Source organism: Polypterus senegalus, chromosome 9, assembly GCF_016835505.1.
Source record: "Polypterus senegalus isolate Bchr_013 chromosome 9, ASM1683550v1, whole genome shotgun sequence".
Lineage (NCBI taxonomy): Eukaryota > Metazoa > Chordata > Cladistia > Polypteriformes > Polypteridae > Polypterus > Polypterus senegalus.
In genome coordinates, this window is record NC_053162.1 from 112320720 (window position 1) to 112339389 (window position 18670).

General features: G+C 39.1%; 2 protein-coding genes across 2 annotated transcripts in view; one reads left to right on the forward strand and one right to left on the reverse strand.

The window, feature by feature from the left end:
• Positions 1-18670, forward strand: part of LOC120534889 (putative ATP-dependent RNA helicase TDRD12) — a 329578-nt gene that overhangs the window by 45309 nt on the left and 265599 nt on the right. The window contains exon 3 of the mRNA XM_039762401.1: positions 13128-13264. Within this exon, the coding sequence (XP_039618335.1) occupies positions 13128-13264 (137 nt within the window). The remainder of the gene's footprint in view (positions 1-13127; positions 13265-18670) is intronic.
• On the reverse strand, positions 12-1225 carry LOC120535628 (zinc finger BED domain-containing protein 4-like). The gene is made up of 2 exons (XM_039763590.1): positions 742-1225; positions 12-505 (listed from the first exon to the last, which is right to left on the reverse strand). The coding sequence occupies exons 1-2, from the start codon at positions 958-960 to the stop codon at positions 56-58; spliced, it is 669 nt and encodes a 222-aa protein (XP_039619524.1). The 5' UTR covers positions 961-1225; the 3' UTR covers positions 12-55.

Sequence of the window (18670 nt, forward strand, 5' to 3'; positions counted from 1 at the left end):
GCATGGAAAAAGAGCTAAGACCTAGGGAATGAGGTAATGACCTATACAGAACAGCCTAAGATATGGTCATGTTCTTTTTTAAGAATATAAGCATGTCTACATTTTCTGGCAGCAATTGTGACCTCTGGGCAGTGACTATGTCTCCTGCAGTTGAAAAAACATGCTCACTTGGAACAGAGGTCGCAGGAATGGAAAGATATTCTTTGACAAGTGGAGACAGCAAAGGATATTTGGAGCTGTTTTCTCTCCACCATGTCAGAGGGCAGCAACTAAGTGGGATAGATGCCTCTCTTCTGTAAAGTTCAGTTTCCCTCTCAATTTCTTTGCTGGGCTGTTCTGTCTTCGAGAAAGAGTCCCCTAGCAGATCCTCAAGTGCTGTCTTCTTGGAAGCAGGTTCCTCTTCTGACTCAGCTCTGCCTTCAGCTTCAAGAGCCCCCTTGCCCCCATGTGTGGAACAATGAACTGATGCCTCTTCCTTGCGCTCCATACTCTTCTCATCTGTGGGCTTCAAGCAGCAGAAACACTGGCTTTAACATTAGCAAGCAGCAAAGCAGTCCCCCTCTCTCTTTTAACACAAATACACTCACTCTGATGCTCTCATGTTTACAACACACACACACACACACACACACACACACACACACACACACACACAAATACAGCATGAACCTATTAAATCAATTAAAATTTGGTACTGGAAACATAAATCTTCTAGGGAAAAAAAAATCAAGTCAATGATACCTGGTTTTGCTGCAACTGTTCCACCCTTTTCTGTATCCTCTGAAAGACTGCCTCACGCTGATTGCAGTCTAGCTGCGGTAGAGACTGGAATCTTGGGTCCAGCGCAGTGCTCTCCAGCAGGTAGTTGTATACATCCCCACTGTATCTGCCTGAAATATTGCTGAGAATTGCTCTCTTTGTGTCGGCCACAGTAGGGGAATCACTGTCATTTGGTGCCATGTTTTGTTCTATCACACAAGACAGAGGTAGCTGTCTTTAAAGGATTCAGCAGCTTCACAAGAAATTCGGCATTGACAATGTCGCAGGTATCCAGTGTGTCAATGTTTCGGGCATTTTGTCTTATTTCTGGACTGGTGAGCGTTGCTGCTATAGCAGTCTGCTGCTCCAGGTAACGAACCAGCATATCCAATGATGAATTCCATCGCGTGGTGACGTCCATTATTAATTTGTGCGGTGGCAGTTGTAGCAGCTTCTGCTTAGACGTCAGTACAGCGCCAGCTGTCGAACTCCGGTGAAAAAAAGCAGTTACACGTCTCACCCGCCCGAGCAAACAAGCGACAGCGCAACACCGAGGCCAGCCTGTGTAGCGAGATTTATTGTGTCTGTGAAGCATTTGATGTGCGGCTCAAATCCTGCCTGCGCACACAGCCACATCCATATTACGCGCATTGTCTGTTACAATAGCGATGCAATGGTTTGGCTTTTTAAGACCCCACTGTGTGACAGCTTCTAGTAAAACTTCAGCGACGTTTGCCCCTGTGTGTGATTCAAAAGTGGGCGCCTCTGCAGTACAAAATGTACCATTTCCCAATTACTGTTGATAATGTGGGCTGTAATTGTGATATAGCTCTGTGTACACCTAGAAGTCCAACCGTCAGTAGTTATGGCGATGGTTTCTGCCTCTTTCAGAGCCTGTACAACGTTTACCTTGCACTCTTTGTACAGGGTCGGGACCACCGTGCGAGTAAAATGTGCACGTGACGGGATGGCATACTTTGGTTCCAGTGTGTGGATGAGTCGCCGAAATCCCAGATTTTCCACCACAGAAAATGGTCTCATATCGGCTGCAATGAAAGCGCCGATGTCTCTTGTTATGCCGTGGCTCTTGCATTGGATGGTGGAAGTTTAGCTGCAAAGGCATTTGTTATGGTTGTTTGCCCTTTTATGCGAACTGAATTGCTTTCCATTTTCTTCACAGGCGCAGCTTTTAGTAACGAGCTGTGGTTGTTTTCTAAATGCTTTTGCATAGTGGTTGTGTTAGCAGAGGTATACGGTATTAATTTCTGACAGTGTTTGCAAATTGTCTTTGTCTTGTCTGTCATTTTTTCGCCATTTCTTATTTCCACAAGGAATCCAAAATGTTGCCACACGAATGATTTAAATGTCGGCGAGGCATCTTCTATCCTTACTTCTTCCTCCGCTCCATCATGCCAATAACGCAAGGATATCGTGCGTCTCGCGAGACCAGACGCATCTCGCCAGACAAATCTGATCTCGCGAGATCTCGTACCACGAGATCTCGTCACACTCCTAATGTGTATACATATATATATATGTGTATAAATGTGTATATATGTATATATATGTATATGTATATATGTGTATATATGTATATATGTATATGTATATGTATGTATATATGTGTGTATATATATATATATATATATATATATATATATATATATATATGTGTGTATGTGTGTATGTATATGTGTGTATGTATATGTGTGTATATATATATATATATATATACACTCACCTAAAGGATTATTAGGAACACCATACTAATATGGTGTTTGACCCCCTTTCGTCTTCAGAACTGCCTTAATTCTACGTGGCATTGATTCAACAAGGTGCTGAAAGCATTCTTTAGAAATGTTGGCCCATATTGATAGGACAGCATCTTGCAGTTGATGGAGATTTGTGGGATGCACATCCAGGGCACGAAGCTCCGTTCCACCACATCCCAAAGATGCTCTATTGGGTTGAGATCTGGTGACTGTGGGGGCCATTTTAGTACAGTGAACTCATTGTCATGTTCAAGAAACCAATTTGAAATGATTCGAGCTTAGTGACATGGTGCATTATCCTGCTGGAAGTAGCCATCAGAGGATGGGTACATGGTGGTCATGAAGGGATGGACATGGTCAGAAACAATGCTCAGGTAGCCCGTGGCATTTAAACGATGCCCAATTGGCACTAAGGGGCCTAAAGTGTGCAAAGGATACATCCCCCACACCATTACACCACCACCACCAGCCTGCACAGTGGTAACAAGGCATGATGGATCCATGTTCTCATTCTGTTTACGCCAAATTCTGACTCTACCATTTGAATGTCTCAACAGAAATCAAGACTCATCAGACCAGGCAACATTTTTCCAGTCTTCAAATGTCCAATTTTGGTGAGCTTGTGCAAATTGTAGCCTCTTTTTCCTATTTGTAGTGGAGATGAGTGGTACCAGGGGGGTCTTCTGCTGTTGTAGCTCATCCGCCTCAAGGTTGTGCGTGTTGTGGCTTCACAAATGCTTTGCTGCATATCTCGGTTGTAACGAGTGGTTATTTCGGTCAAAGTTGCTCTTCTATTAGCTTGAATCAGTCGGCCCATTCTCCTCTGACCTCTCGCATCAACAAGGCATTTTAAGCCCACAGGACTGCGAATACTGGATGTTTTTCCCTTTTCACACCATTCTTTGTAAACCCTAGAAATGGTTGTACGTGAAAATCCCAGTAAATGAGCAGATTGTGAAATACTCAGACCGGCCCGTCTGGCACCAATAGCCATGCCACGCTCAAAATTGCTTAAATCACCTTTCTTTCTCATTCTGACATTGAGTTCAGGAGATTGTCTTGACCAGGACCACACCCCTAAATGCATTGAAGCAACTGCCATCTGATTGGTTGATTAGATAATTGCATTAATGAGAAACTGAACAGGTGTTCCTAATAATCCTTTAAGCGAGTGTATATATGTGTGTGTGTATATATATATATATATATATATATATATATATATATATGTATATGTGTATGTATATGTATATGTGTATATATATGTATATATATATATATATGTATATGTATATATATGTATGTATATGTATATATATGTATGTATATGTATATATATATGTATGTATATGTATATATATATATATATATATATATATATATATATATATATATATATATATATATATATATATATATATATATATATATATATATATATATATATATATATATATATATATATATATATATATATATATATATATATATATATATATATATATATATACATATATATATATATATATATATATATACATATATATATATATATATATATATATATATATATATATATATATATATATATATATATATATATATATATATATATATATATATATATATATATATATATATATATATATATATATATATATATATATATATACATATATATATATATATATATATATATATATATATATATATATATATATATATGTGTGTGTGTATATATGTATGTGTGTGTATATTTATAAAATAACTTTTGAGAATGCAACGTATAGTTTTGTCCAGGAGGAAAGCAATGTTGCCTCAAATCAATGGCAACCTTTTGTAGGGTGTATCCCTGAGACTTATTACTTGTCATCGCTCAGCAGAGCCTTACTGGAAATTTGAGACATTTGAATTGAAATGGGAGATCAGAGGGTATAACGGTGATGCTAGGAATACATTCAGAGTGTGGCGCTCTGCTTTTTTTTTGTGTAGCTGCCTTCACACAGGTTCTCGGCTGCTTTATAAACGAACGCCATATAAGGCCATCGTTTCTCCTAGCTTCGCGGTTCTGTACTGTTTTATTGTTCGTTTTATTCCGATTCTTATAGTAGTTGTGTAGCTATTCGACACTTACTTTACTGTTCAGGTACCCATTTCCTTTATTTAATCCACGGCTGGTAATGCTATTTTTGCTCGTTTATTACAATTATATAGATATTTATTGATTCCCTTCTTTAGCTGACTGCCTGCTCATATAAAGACGCTGTGCTGGTTTTTTGTGAAACAGCCTTTACACAGCTTCTCCGCTGTTTTATAAACGAACGACATATATAGAGCCATTCAACTTGTCAATTGTGTAATGCGTTTTTTGAACAGGTTTGATGCATGGAAGTGATCACTCGTACTGTGGTCAGGCAGTTCATGTGAGCTGCTCTCTTGTGTGATGTTGCGATGTCCACGGCTTTATTTAATGTTAGCTAAGATCCGGCACTTAAGTTTCTGGCTGCACTCCGGTTGTAATATGACAAAGCTGTGCGAGCTCACTCTTGAGAATGCAATGTATAGTTGTCCAGGACAAAAGCAATCTTGCCTCAAATCAATGGCAACCTTTTGTAGTAAAGTTTCTCGCTACAGCAAATTCAACTCCGTTACAAAGTGATCCAAAGTCTCGTTTATATCTCGTGTCTTCTCATTAAAGTTGTACCTCGCAAATGAAGTATTCATCAATGGCATGACCAACGTTAGCGTGGCCGTGTCTATGAACTTCATTTAAGCTTACGGTTTACACCATGCTTTGTTTCCGCAGTAGCTGCACTTATGAATAAACTTTGGAGCTCTTCCTTGTTTTCTACGTACTTCGTCAGTTCATGTGATTTTGTGGGAGGCGTGATGATGTAAGACACAACTCCGCCCTCCACGGCCATCAAGCTGAAGTCCATTACAGTATATGGAGAAAAATAGGTTCCAGTTATGACAATTACGCGTAGAATTTCGACATGAAACCTGCCCAACTTTTGTAAGTAAGCTGTAAGGAATGAGCCTACCAAATTTTAGCCTTCTACCTACACGGGAAGTTGGAGAATTAGTGATGAGTGAGTGAGTCAGTTTGTGAGTGAGTGAGGGCTTTGCCTTTTATTGGTATAGATTTAGAAGACAAAAGAGGCTGACGGAGAGTTGCAACGGAATTTAAGGTTTTCTTTGTTGGCATTGGTAATTCTAGTGTTACAGTCAAATTCCACATTTGCATCAATAGTCTAATCCTATCAATTCCTCATTATGCAGTCCTGCTTTTTCATTATTTTTCTCAATGGGGCTGTTTTCAAAGAATATTCTGGAATCCTATTGGAGCTAAATCCAGTCATCTTTAGAAATGTCGTCATTTGTCCCACGATCATTGGTTTTGGAGCTTTACACTAAATTACATTGCTTTGCCTAAATTACAAATAAAGACATATAAAATATTAAGTTTTATGCAGAATCTTACATCACTACACTCCCTAAATATTTAACTTCAGGCTGACAGTGCTGTTTAGTTTTTGAAAGCTTATGCCCCTCGTGCAAGTTTTTGTAGCACTTTCATCGTATCAACATGACACTGCTCCAGCGATGTCGAGCAAACCAATAAATCGTCCACATACTGAATCAACGTGCTGCCTAAAATTTAATTCTACAGGTCATTTTTAAGAACTTGATTGAAGATATGCGGTGAATTAAAGACCTGAGGCATTCTTGTATAAGTGTATTGCTTTCTCTGACTTGCCACAGCTAACAGAACTTATTAAAAAGCTCAACACGGGTGGTTAACTGCAAAATATTTTGCCTTCTCTGGAATGTTTATGAGCAATGTGTGGTGGTTATGGACATTTGCCGGCAAAACCTAGACTTTTTGATTTACTGCTCTCAGGACATGAACCAATCTTCACTTTGATCTATCAACTTTTAATACAGGGAGCAAGGATGTGTTAGAAGTACTCTGTGTCTCTTTTAGCACTCATGCTTGCAATTATCCTGTTGTGCTGTAAATTCCTTTCTCAGCCTCTGGCTTTAGCAGATACTGAATTTTCGTCTGTATTATGTGCAGACCACAGCTAATTTGAGACTGCTCTTTTCATCTCTTGTTTTGTTTCAGATTTATTAATTGGTTGGTCACTCATGGAGTTCCACTTGTCTCTGCACTTTTCATCATAGGCACTAAGTCTTTACTGTCATATCCTTGTGCCACCAAAAAAGTTATGTGCGGCATGGCGGAAAGATTCCCAAACCATTTTTTAGTAAAATCATTTTGATCTTCATGGCAGCTCCTTGCTCTCCAATCACCACATAGCATGAGACAAGCAGGACAGCCTGGCCAGCAGTTTGGAGAGCCACTCCTCCTCCAACTCACTATCATTCTCAGCATAATAGATTATAGTACAATTATATTCCACTCTGGGTTTTCTAGACTTTAGCAATTTACTCCCAATAAACGATCCCCACACCTTCCAGAGGTCTGCTACAGCTTGGCTGATGGAATAAGATTTGTCCCCTATTAAATAAACCGTCGCTCCAACAACTCGTATTGTCATTTGTGTCTGACTCCCATTTAGAACAATGCATACCCCATGTGGGGGTACACCAGATGGTCATATTCAATTTATATAATGCATACCTTCCTAACAAATTTACAGGTGAGTAATCAGAAACTAGTATCGGAATTTTGGTTATTTTATCTTGTACGTGCAGATGCACTAGCATGGTTAAAGGTATTAACTGCTTGTCCCAAAAATCCCACCATCTTGACATGTTTGCCAGAGAGAGGAAGGTGCAGTGCATCCTTTTTGATGCATGTATATGTAGCTCCAGTGTCTGTCATTACAGGAATTTTCTTTCCTTCAGTATCAATAGTTAATTGTTCAGCATCTGCACACCTTGTTAACATTGGATACTGACCTTCCCAAGTAGGATTTTCAGGGCACCCCTAAAATCCTTGATTAAACCCCAGCCATATATAGGTCGGGCCTGCAGCTGATTGCGGCTAATCCCATTTTAATCGTTTAAAGGTCTGCTGGCTATTTGACAGTTTTGACTGTTCTGAGCGGTCTGATTGGTTTGCCAAGGGTTCACCTTATAGGCCTTCCCTGTTTCAGCTGTTTGTCCACAAAGGAGATTAGATTTTCAGAGTCTGCAATTGGCTCCCGTTTTAACATCTTTGAATTAAACATAACTGAGTACTCATCTCTCGGAGTCCTTCACAGGCCAGTGTGGAAGGTGTGAAAAGTGTCCGCATCATACATAGTGGTGTCTAACTGCAGACATGCCAGCTTTTCCCAGTAGGTACTCCATTTGACTGGTACCCCCTATCCTCGCCAGCAGCGCTTTCACATGCCCCACGGCCAGCAAATTTCCCATTGTCTTTTCCTCAAATGCCCTAATCCATTAACCCTTCTCGCTCATGCAGCAGATACCGACCACCAAGGCCATTTGTCTTGTGTCCCCCATGGTATGTATTGGGCTCTGTTCCCTTCAGATATTACTGTCAACTGAAGTGATGTGACCCTTGGGGCTCTTATTCTAATTATAATTGTCTACATTCACATACTCACTCTTTCTAATTTTCATTTTGGTGTCGTCTTGCCTGAAGAAGGGACCTGAGTTGCCTCGAAAGCTTGCATGTTGTAATCTTTTTAGTTAGCCAATAAAAGGTGTCATTTTGCTTGACATCTCACCAATTTAATTTCCCAATTCTTCAGCAAAACCACTCTTTCTGTTGACCTCTGGCGCTGTGATCATTTATTTTTTAATTCTTCCACAAAAGGTATGTTGGTTGGAAACTGGTAATGTTGTGTGTCTTTCTCTTTGTGATTTATCATGCTCCTGATCAGGCCATCCTTTTGCTTGCTATCTTCACTGTTTCCCCACCTTATCAATTAATATATATTCCTCATGCTCTTACTAACTGCCAGAGTCTTCCAACATGAATTTGTTTTTCCTCCTCACTCATTTCAAGTTCACCCCACCTTATAGGACTTTCTTTTCTAATGGCTTTACTTATTTGAGTTTTTCTCCTAATTATAGGGGTAAAGAGGTCTCAGCCTTCCTTCATTTAATCAACACACGCCTCTCTTTCTGTCTGTTTCTTTCTTTTCTCCACAACTGGTCTAACTCCTATTCTTTGCTCACTTACTCATGGGAGGTACCCGAAGGCTCTAGCTCCCTGCCCTTTGGTATTCCATTCCACATTCTCTAAGTATCCTTCCTGTCTTTGGATATTAATCTAACACCTCATTTGCTCTCTCATACACTGCTGTTGTCTGTGAACATTTTTGCACAATATCTTCTTCATCTTAATCCCTCCTTTTTAGCTTAACTTATTTCTTTCTCTGGGAAACTAATAATTTTCCAGCAATCAAACTCTGCTTCATCACTCTTGTCTCTTTGATTTTTCCAAGGCTCCTTCCACCTTGCTCCCCAGACTGTTTGCTCGCTGTCCGTTCTTTTTGCAAACATTATCTGTCTTGTCCGTCAATATTTTTTGTTCCCCATTCTTGTTGGTCAGCTCCACTTGTCCTGCAATGTTTACTATTCCTGTAATTAAGTGGGCATTCTAACGCACTTTCTACTGCATGGGGGCAGGCTGGTGGTATCTTATGATTGCCTATCCTCCCTCAGCAGCTGTCTGATCTTAGGTAAGGCTATTTCCATCTTAGTGGTTTTGACCACATACATTTGCATTATCTCCAATTCCACTTTTCTCTTTCTGTCCCTTTTTACCAGTATCATTTATTTTATAGTTACAAACACGATCAAGCATATCCTTGCACGGTGCCATGTTGAATGATCCTAATTTAGGCTAATCTATGCCATGACATTTTGCTCTTGTGCCATTTTTCTGACAAGTCCCCGATAAGTTTCTTATGCTGTGGAACTCTTTTGCCCAAGATGTCAACTGGTGCTACATTCTCTGCCATCGCTACTCCCTGTTGCAAGCTTTAATGTCTGATTTTTATTTAGGTTTCGCTCTACTTTGTATAGTATTCGCCAGTTAGGGACTCCAGGCACTATGGGTTGTCATGGCACTTAGTTTGATCCCAGGATATAATACTTTTTCCTGTCAAACCCTTTCCTCTCTCAAATCCATGACCTACTCCTTCTTGTCCAGATGTTTTCCAAATGGCACAACAAAATGAAGAAATGAAACACATAAGATTGTATCTGTTACTCTAATATGTGTTCTAATTTCCTAACTGTCCAATTTGTAGCAATCACCGCTGCCTAATCTATATATGGCCAGTCTTCCTGCACCTCAGATAAATTAGTAAGTTCAGTATTAGTTCTGAGCAGATTCTTTCCTCCCTAAGGCTGTATCTGTTTCCCGCTCTATCCACACAAGTCTCCTCCTTCCAAAAGTGTGTACATATGCAGTGTGTCAGCTGCAAAATTTGCTTGATAGGTACGCCTGAAAACCCAGGCTAAGGCCATAAACGTCCTAATCTAGCTTTCCCATAGCTTATTTGTATCCCAAGTAAAACTGTACTTTTTCTTTATGCCAGGTCTCAACAGCCCAATATTCACACAAAACCTTGTCAGTTTCCTGATCCACTACTCGTGTCACTCTTTTTAAAGAGTCCTTCTTTGTTGTTGTTCTTATTTCTATTCCACTGTCATGCAGATACCTTGATTTTTCTAATAACTGTGGCACCTCCTAATTTCCTAAATATACAGGAACTTTGCTGAGTCTAGTCCAGCAAACCTGCACACACGGATGACTAGGCCATTTTTCCATATACAGTGGAATCTCGGGTCACGAACGTCTCGGACCATGAACAAATCGGGTTTACGACCAAAAAGTTCGGCAAACTTTTGCATTTGTTCACGACCACACACTTGGGTGACGAACAAGCCAGATTCCTTTCCGGTTCATACGTGCCAATGATTTCCACACATGTTCAGTCTCTCCCTGTGCATTCCCTGTGCAGCGAGTGTGAGAGAGCGCACGAGAAGGCAGTTAAAGAATGCACCGGGTTTGTTTTTAAAGAGACGGCTTCAAGCATTGTTTTAATCTCATATTTAATAAAATCTTTTTTTTATTGGATTTTAACCTCCATTTCACTTATGTTTTTATGGGATCATTTATTTATTTATTGAAGGATTCTAAAATCACTGCACTTTAATTTGGACTTTGTTTTTGATTGTTTTTTTGTTGATTTTAATAAAACCACTTGGCACTTTTTGCACCTTCCGATTGCTCCATTGTAGCACCTCACTGTCGTGCTCATTGATAACCGTACCAATGGTGACGGGTTTAAGGGCTCCCGGAAGCGAGATGGGAGCATGCAGCGAATCAGCATTGTCACAGAATGTACCTCAAAACTGCAATCTCCTCTCCACCCAGTTCCTCCTCACTTCCTTCATGCCAGAACTCAACTCATGCAAGGTTAGTTTTCTTGGTTGTTTATGGTTAGTTTTTGTATAAATTAAAGATTTTTCAGATGTTAATTTTTTCCCCTGTGCTCAAAACTCATTAAAAAAAATATTTACAGAGAGCGCTTCGTAAGGCTATACTGTGAAGTCTTGCAATGTTAGTTTTCTCTGTTCAAGGTTTTCTCAGTGTTGTTCAATGTTTTTACATTTAGTTTACTATTACACTGTGCATTCTATGGTATAATTAACTATTTTTGTGCTTAACAATCTTTTAAAAAAAAAAATATAAATATATATACATACAGCGTGTACGGTCCGGAGTAGATTAATTGTGTTTACATACACTCTTATGGGGAAAATTACTTCTGGTCACGACCAAATCGTGTGGCGACCAGAGTTTTGGAATGAATTGCGGTTGTGACCTGAGGCTCCACTGTACCACACTTCTATAACTTTAAGCCTTCGCCACATCACACCAAAATGTAAAAAAGTCCAGTCTTTGTTTTTGTACTCCACGCACGAAACACTTCTCCAAAATTGCTTTTTGACCATATTTACCTTTATTTAATCCACTACCAAAATGATTTCACCTATCTTCTCTCAATTTTCTTTGTCCTAAAATTCTCATTAATTTCTAATATTGCATAAATACCCTGATCCCTCTTTCAATTTTTCCTGCTTTACCAACGTCTCCTTTCTAGCATACAATCTCTGCTTTGTCCCAAGCCAAATTTAAGTATGAATGATTAGACCACAAATCCGCTTCCCAGGTTACTACACCTTCACAATTTCTACTATGTTTGATTTTAGTTGTATATGCAGACAACCCTTTCTCTCATGCCTCTGATATGGTACATTCTTCAAAGCTGCCTTCTAATTGCGATCAGTTCAAGCTTTATATGTCTAAATGTCATTCTTTTGTCAAAGAAGCATACTACGTAAACCTGTTATTTTTTCCTCCTACAACTTTAAACCTATGCTTACACTAGCCAATAAAGTAGTTTAATTTGCAAAAGATATGCCATATGCAAAATTATATACAGAGAAAGTTACATATACACACACAGTATACCTTTAACACTATCACATAACTTTGCTCCCATTGTTGGTGGTAAATTTCAACAAGACTCTTTTTTTCATCCAGTTTACTTGGGTATCTTGCAGAACTTTGGATGTGTGCCCCCACGTTTTGCAGACACACGTTTAAATCCCCCATTATTCAATGAAACGAATAGTCACACTTAAATAGCAGCTTGCAGATGTGGCTTGACCATGTATCAGTTGTCAATGCGAAATGTTTTAGTTTAGTGATCAAGCTGGTAAAGGTATATCTGACTTGAATGTATGTGTTATGCAGTTATGTTATGTAATTGTGACTGAGCAATATGTATCGCAGGTTAACAGTTTTGATCAGTCTTTTAAAACCATCCATTTCCACAGCTAAGACTAGAAGCATATCTTTGCTATGTAGTAAGGAACTGTTTCAGTGATACCGTGCCACTTGGCACTTTTCTTTTCATAAGGCAATAGATGAGTAAATGAAGCTTGCAATTTTCTTCTGAATTGGTTTAGTTGTTTTGTGTGGTGAATGCTTTGTAACTGCAGTAGTAGGACAGAGTTTAATAACCTCCTCATGCTGAATTTTATGCTGCTGTTTTAAGTGATAAAAAAAGACTGGTAGTACTCACACTTTTTGACACTTTCTCCTTTCAGCATTCCCCACAGATTTTATGTGATTCTTCTCATCTGACCTGTGATGTTTAAACCACCTCCAAATAATTGATCCATTGTTCTAATTTTACGTAATAAGCAGTTTTCAGTCATAATTTTTGTATCATGTCCCTCCACATTGCAAATTGTTTGTGTGTGCGTGAATGGGGGAAGGGATGCTAGCAGAGTACAGTAATGAAGTCAGAGCAGGAAGTGAGGTATAAGAAAGACTTTCTGCAAAATTAAAACTTTATTTAAACTTGATATAAACGATACTGCCTCAATCCATATCCTTCTCTATTTATATCCCAGTATATTTTAAATTATCATATCGCCCAGCCCTAACTGACATACAAGCAAACTGACATAACCATATATTTAACTGAATAAAATAATGTAGAAATTTACCTTTGGATTTTTCTCTTCCACTTGGACACTTGTATTGATATGATATGTAGTAATTTTTATTTTATTTCTGTTTTTTAGGTTTGCATTGTTTATTCTAAAAAGATTAAAAGCTGGTGCAGAGCTTTTATAGATTCACACCATCATGAATCTAATGGGCATCATGTTATGTGCTTTCTTCTTGATTATGCGGATTATGTCATCGTAGAAAAAAAACAGTAAGTATTTATTTATGTACAAAAATGTAACCCAGAGAGAGAGAGAGAGAGAATCTACAGGTATAGGCACATGGATAGGGCTGATGAGGATTGCTTGTTGTGGGTGGTGGGGTGCGGTAGGCTGGATACTAGTTTCCAAGTTATGAATGTACAGTGTAGATTTTGGTAATTATGACGTAAAAACAGGCTAGTGCTGTTTAGAGATTCCATTCCTGGGAATTCGGAAATCCCGGGCTCCCGGGGATGACACAGTGCACAGGCATCTCACATGTGAACGGTTTTAGAACAACCGACACTTATCTATACTAATAAAAGGCAAAGCACTGACTCATCACTAATTCTCCAACTTCCCGTGTAGGTAGAAGGCTGAAATTTGGCAGGCTCATTCTTTACAGCTTACTTACAAAAGTTGGGCAGGTTTCATTTCGAAGTTCTACGCGTAATGGTCATTACTGGAACCTATTTTTTCGTCCATATACTATAATAGACTTCTGCTCGATGCCCGTGGGAGGAGGTGTTACACCTCATAAGTCCGTCCGTCAGCGGAAATCCAATAGAAACACTGCTGCTAAATATTCACGGGTGAAGGACTGTGCTTATGCAGAGCAAGATGAGATATGTGTGTATATATATATATATATATATATATATATATATATATATCCCGATCTACATACTCTCAAATAGACAAACCACACGCCGTGGCGCAATGGTAGTGCCGACGTCCGAGGTTCGATTCCTGAGAGGGAGTGCACCGAGTATGTACTCGCGCTTCCCGATTCATTTTACCCTTGCATCCCTTTGGTTTGAGACGTATGAAAAAATATGCGGTTAATGCAGAAAGACAGATCACCAATTGAAGCTACCCGACGGAAGCCTTGATAAAAGCGTGGTTTTGTGCAAACTGTCCAAATACGAACCTGATTGAAAGAAATCGCAAAAAAAAAAAAAACGCATTTAATCACACTTTCAATTCCAAGCAAAGGGGAACTTTTGTCAATGCATGATTTCCTGGTACATCGATTACATTGATGCACACATCAGAGCTATAAAAATGTTAGAGTCGGAATAAAGCGCATTCCTTCAACTGATCGGAGGAAAATTTCATTTCAAAAGACTACCCGACGGAAGCCTTGATTAAAAGCATGGTTTTGTGCACACTGAAAAGCAAGCAAAATCCAATACATTACAGAAAGCGGACTTTGTGGCTCTTACTGGGGATCATTGGACTTCCGTGACCGTTAGTAATTCTAATTACAAAATGTTCAATGATCACCCTGTTTTAGCCTAATGTACAAAATCATTTTGGCTAAGGTTACTCAGAGTGTAAAGGTGAAGCTGGTCATATTACCTTTTATGTTTCTGCCTTATTTTTTTAAGAAGAAAAACTGCACTTTATGTTGAAATTTTTGTTGTTATTTAAAGACAACACCATTCTGAAAATGTACTTAAAGTACTTAAAATACCACTTTATTTTTAAGTCTGCCCAATTTTAGCCAGGGATATTTTTGTTTCTGTTTTGAATTGAAATGCAGATTAAAAGCATTTTTTTTTTTCAGAAATGAAGAGCTTGAGTTTACAATATTCATGTCCATGTCTATTATTTGATTCTGTCGCCCACTAAAACCCTTTTAAATTAAAAAAAAAACATTTGCGATTTGGGGCAAATTTTCATGTGTGATTACATACAATTAATCAAGATTAATTATTACACAGCCTCTAATTAGATTAATTTTTTTAATTGAGTCCCACCCCTATATATATGTGTATATACAGTATATGTGTAGATATGTATATGTATATGTATATATGTGTGTGTGTGTGTGTGTGTATGTCTGTGTATAATCTATAATAATAAAAGGCAAAGCCCTCACTCACTCACTCACTCACTCACTCACTCATCACTAATTCTCCAACTTCCCACGTAGGTAGAAAGCTGAAATTTGGCAGGCTTATTCCTTACAGCTTACTTACAAAAGTTAAGCAGATTTCATTTCGAAATTCTACGCGTAACGGTCATAACGGTCGATAACGTTCGACAACGTCCGCCATGTTGAACTTTCTTATTTATGGCCCCATCTTCATGAAATTTGGTAGGCGTCTTCCCTGCGCTAACCGAAACCGATGTACTTACTTATTTCGATGGTATGTTGCCACTGTCGGCCGCCATATTGAACTTTCCAACATCACCAATTTTCAAACTTCCTGTGTAGGTAGAAGGCTGACTCCATCTTCATGAAATTTGGTAGGTGGCTTCCCTGCGCTAACCAAAACCGATGTACGTACTTATTTCGGTGGTATGATGCCACTGTCGGCCGCCATATTGAATTTTCCAAACGTCACTAATTCTCCAACTTCCTGTGTAGGTAGAAGGCTGAAATTTGGCAGGCTCATTCCTTACAGCTTACTTACAACAGTTAAGCAGGTTTCATTTCGAAATTCTACGCGTAACGGTCATAACGGTCAACAACGTCCGCCATGTTGAACTTTCTTATTTACGGCCCCATCTTCACGAAATTTGGTAGGTGGCTTCCCTGAGCTAACCGAAACCAATGCACAAACAGTACTTATTTCGGTGGTATGATGCTACTGTCAGCCGCCATATTGAACTTTCCAACATCACTAATTCTCCAACTTCCCATGTAGGTAGAAGGCTGAAATTTGGCAGGCTCATTCCTTACAGCTTACTTACAAAAGTTAAGCAGGTTTCATTTCGAAATTCTATGCATAATGGTCATAACGGTCAACAATGTCTGCCATGTTGAACTTTCTTATTTATGGCCCCATCTTCTCGAAATTTGGTAGGCGGCTTCCCTGCACTAACCAAAACCAATGTACATACTTATTTCGGTGGTATGATGCCACTGTCGGCCGCCATATTGAACTTTTCAACAGTCTTTGTTACTTATGGGCCCATCTTCAAGAAATTTGGTACACGGGTTCCCAACGCTAACTGAATCCTACTTGCGTACATATATACGTCCATAGCCTGCACCTCGGTCACCGCGTGAGGTGGCGTTGTGTCCCCCATCTCAACGCCTCCCACGTTGTTGGCTGGTTGCCTGCCTATATAAGACTGTCCGTCGCTCCGGTCTCTACATTCCCTTCCTTGCTTCGCCACGGGATTCATGTCTCCCTACTGATGACTACAGCCCTAATTTATTTAATCCACAGCTTCTCCGCTGTTTTATTGTTTGTTTATTACAATTATAGGTATTGTATAGGTATTTTACAATTACTTTACATTGCTCAGGTACCCATTTCCTTTATCATTCCAACCCCCGTTACCATGTCTATCGAGATGATCACTATCGATCAAAGAACTGTCACTTACCGAGTGGTTTCCTGCCCGGAGATACCACCTACCTTTTCCATTCTCTTTGTTACATATTGCACGGCCATATCAGGCTCACTCTTGATATCTGGAGGAAGATTCTGTCTTATGTATTGAATGACTGGGACAGGTTCAAGGTGTGGACTGATTACGGTACAGGAGATAATTATACTACACAGGAGCACTATAAGAGTGAAATGCTTAAGCCCGTCAACTATGGTTCTGCATGTGAGTTGATGGCTGCCACTGAATTGTTCGGTTGTCGCTTTCAAGTTTACCGAAATGGCCAAATAGTTTACACCTTTCGACAACCGCCAATGCCTCTTAAACATCTTAGATTCACAGGTGACGATTTCAGTAGTGGACACTTTGATGTTTATGAATGTTTAAACTCTCAAAAGCTGGATGTGATTTTATCAATGAAACTGGTTGTGTGCTTACAACGCTTGACAGATGCCAAATGTCACTTCAACACAACAAATCCTGCAAATACTGTCGTAATTGAAACAAACCATGAAACTCAAACCGATTATGACAGCAGCAATCCAAGCTGTGACATTTGAGACAAGATTACTGTTCACATGGCCAACTGTAAGTTACATGCTCAAGAGTAAGCTCAGCGCACAGCTTGGTCATGTTACAACCGGAGGGCCGAACTGACAACATGGTATACAAAGAGATCCTTAACAAATAATTATTGGCATATTTTCCCTCAGTTTAAAAAGGTTTAATTTTCTTCTTAATAAAAATTTTAATGCAGTACTTAGCCGCTGCGAAGCGCGGGTATTTTGCTAGTATATATATATATATATATATATATATATATATACATATACACACACACACACACACACACACACACACACAGTGGAACCTCGGTTTACGAGTGTTTTGCAAGACGAGCAAAAATTTTTAATAAATTTTGACTTGATAAACGAGCGATGTCTTGCAATACGAGTAGTATGGATACACTTTGTCTGCGTCATGTGATCACAACTGAGCTGATGGTTCTTCTCTCTCTCTCTCTCTCCTTATCTCGCTCGCTCGCCCAGCGCATCTCTCTCTCTCCTTGCCCGCCCAGCGTGTCTCTCTCTCGCCCATCTCTCTCTCATCTTGCTCGCCCATTTCTCTCTCTATATCTCTGGCAATCGTCTCCTATTCTCCGTCTGAGTCTGTGTGCCTCACTCATAGTCAACATCCGTACGAGCGTATACTGTTTACTACAGCATTGTGACTGTGTGTGTGTGCGCTGTGAAGTGCGAGTCCCCATCTTGCCCCCCAAAACATGAAGCTGAGTCTCAGTACTTTAACACCAGCTTTATTCAGCTTGAAACAGCAACAGCGCTGTTATTTATTGTAGCAGGATCTTTATAATGTTCCTTGTATGACCCATTCACGACAGGCGCTTATAGCATGTCTGCGATCTTTTTGGATGCGCTTATACGGCGGACTGCTACAGCGCTGGGAGTCTGAGATTGTTTTAGGATGCTCTTCCGCGTGTCGTCCCGTTGGGTGGAATCCCACATGAGTTTAGAAACTCACACCAGCCATGATTCTTTTCAAAGGTAAAGTGCAGGTTAATTTGTATTATGTATTAATCATTTTTATATGAATAGTTTTGGGTTGTGGAACGAATCATCTGAGTTTCCATTATTTCTTATGGGGAAATTTGCTTTGATATACGAGTGCTTTGTATAGCGAGCACGTTTCCGGAACGAATTATGCTCGCAAACCGAGGTTCCACTGTGTGTGTGTATATGTATACAGTATGTATGTGTGTATATGTATATGTGTATATATATATATATATATATATATATATATATATATATATATATATATATATATATATATATATATATATATATATATATATATATATGCCAGCAACACTCCTGACAATGACAACACAAATACATTTTCAATCATGTTACGTCGTTATTAAAATGTTTCCTTTTCTTTTTCATTACTTCTTTAACACACTACTTCTCCGCTGCGAAGCGCGGGTATTTTGCTAGTTTTTAATAAAACTACTGCAATATATTGACACCAATAGAAGACTAACCTTATTT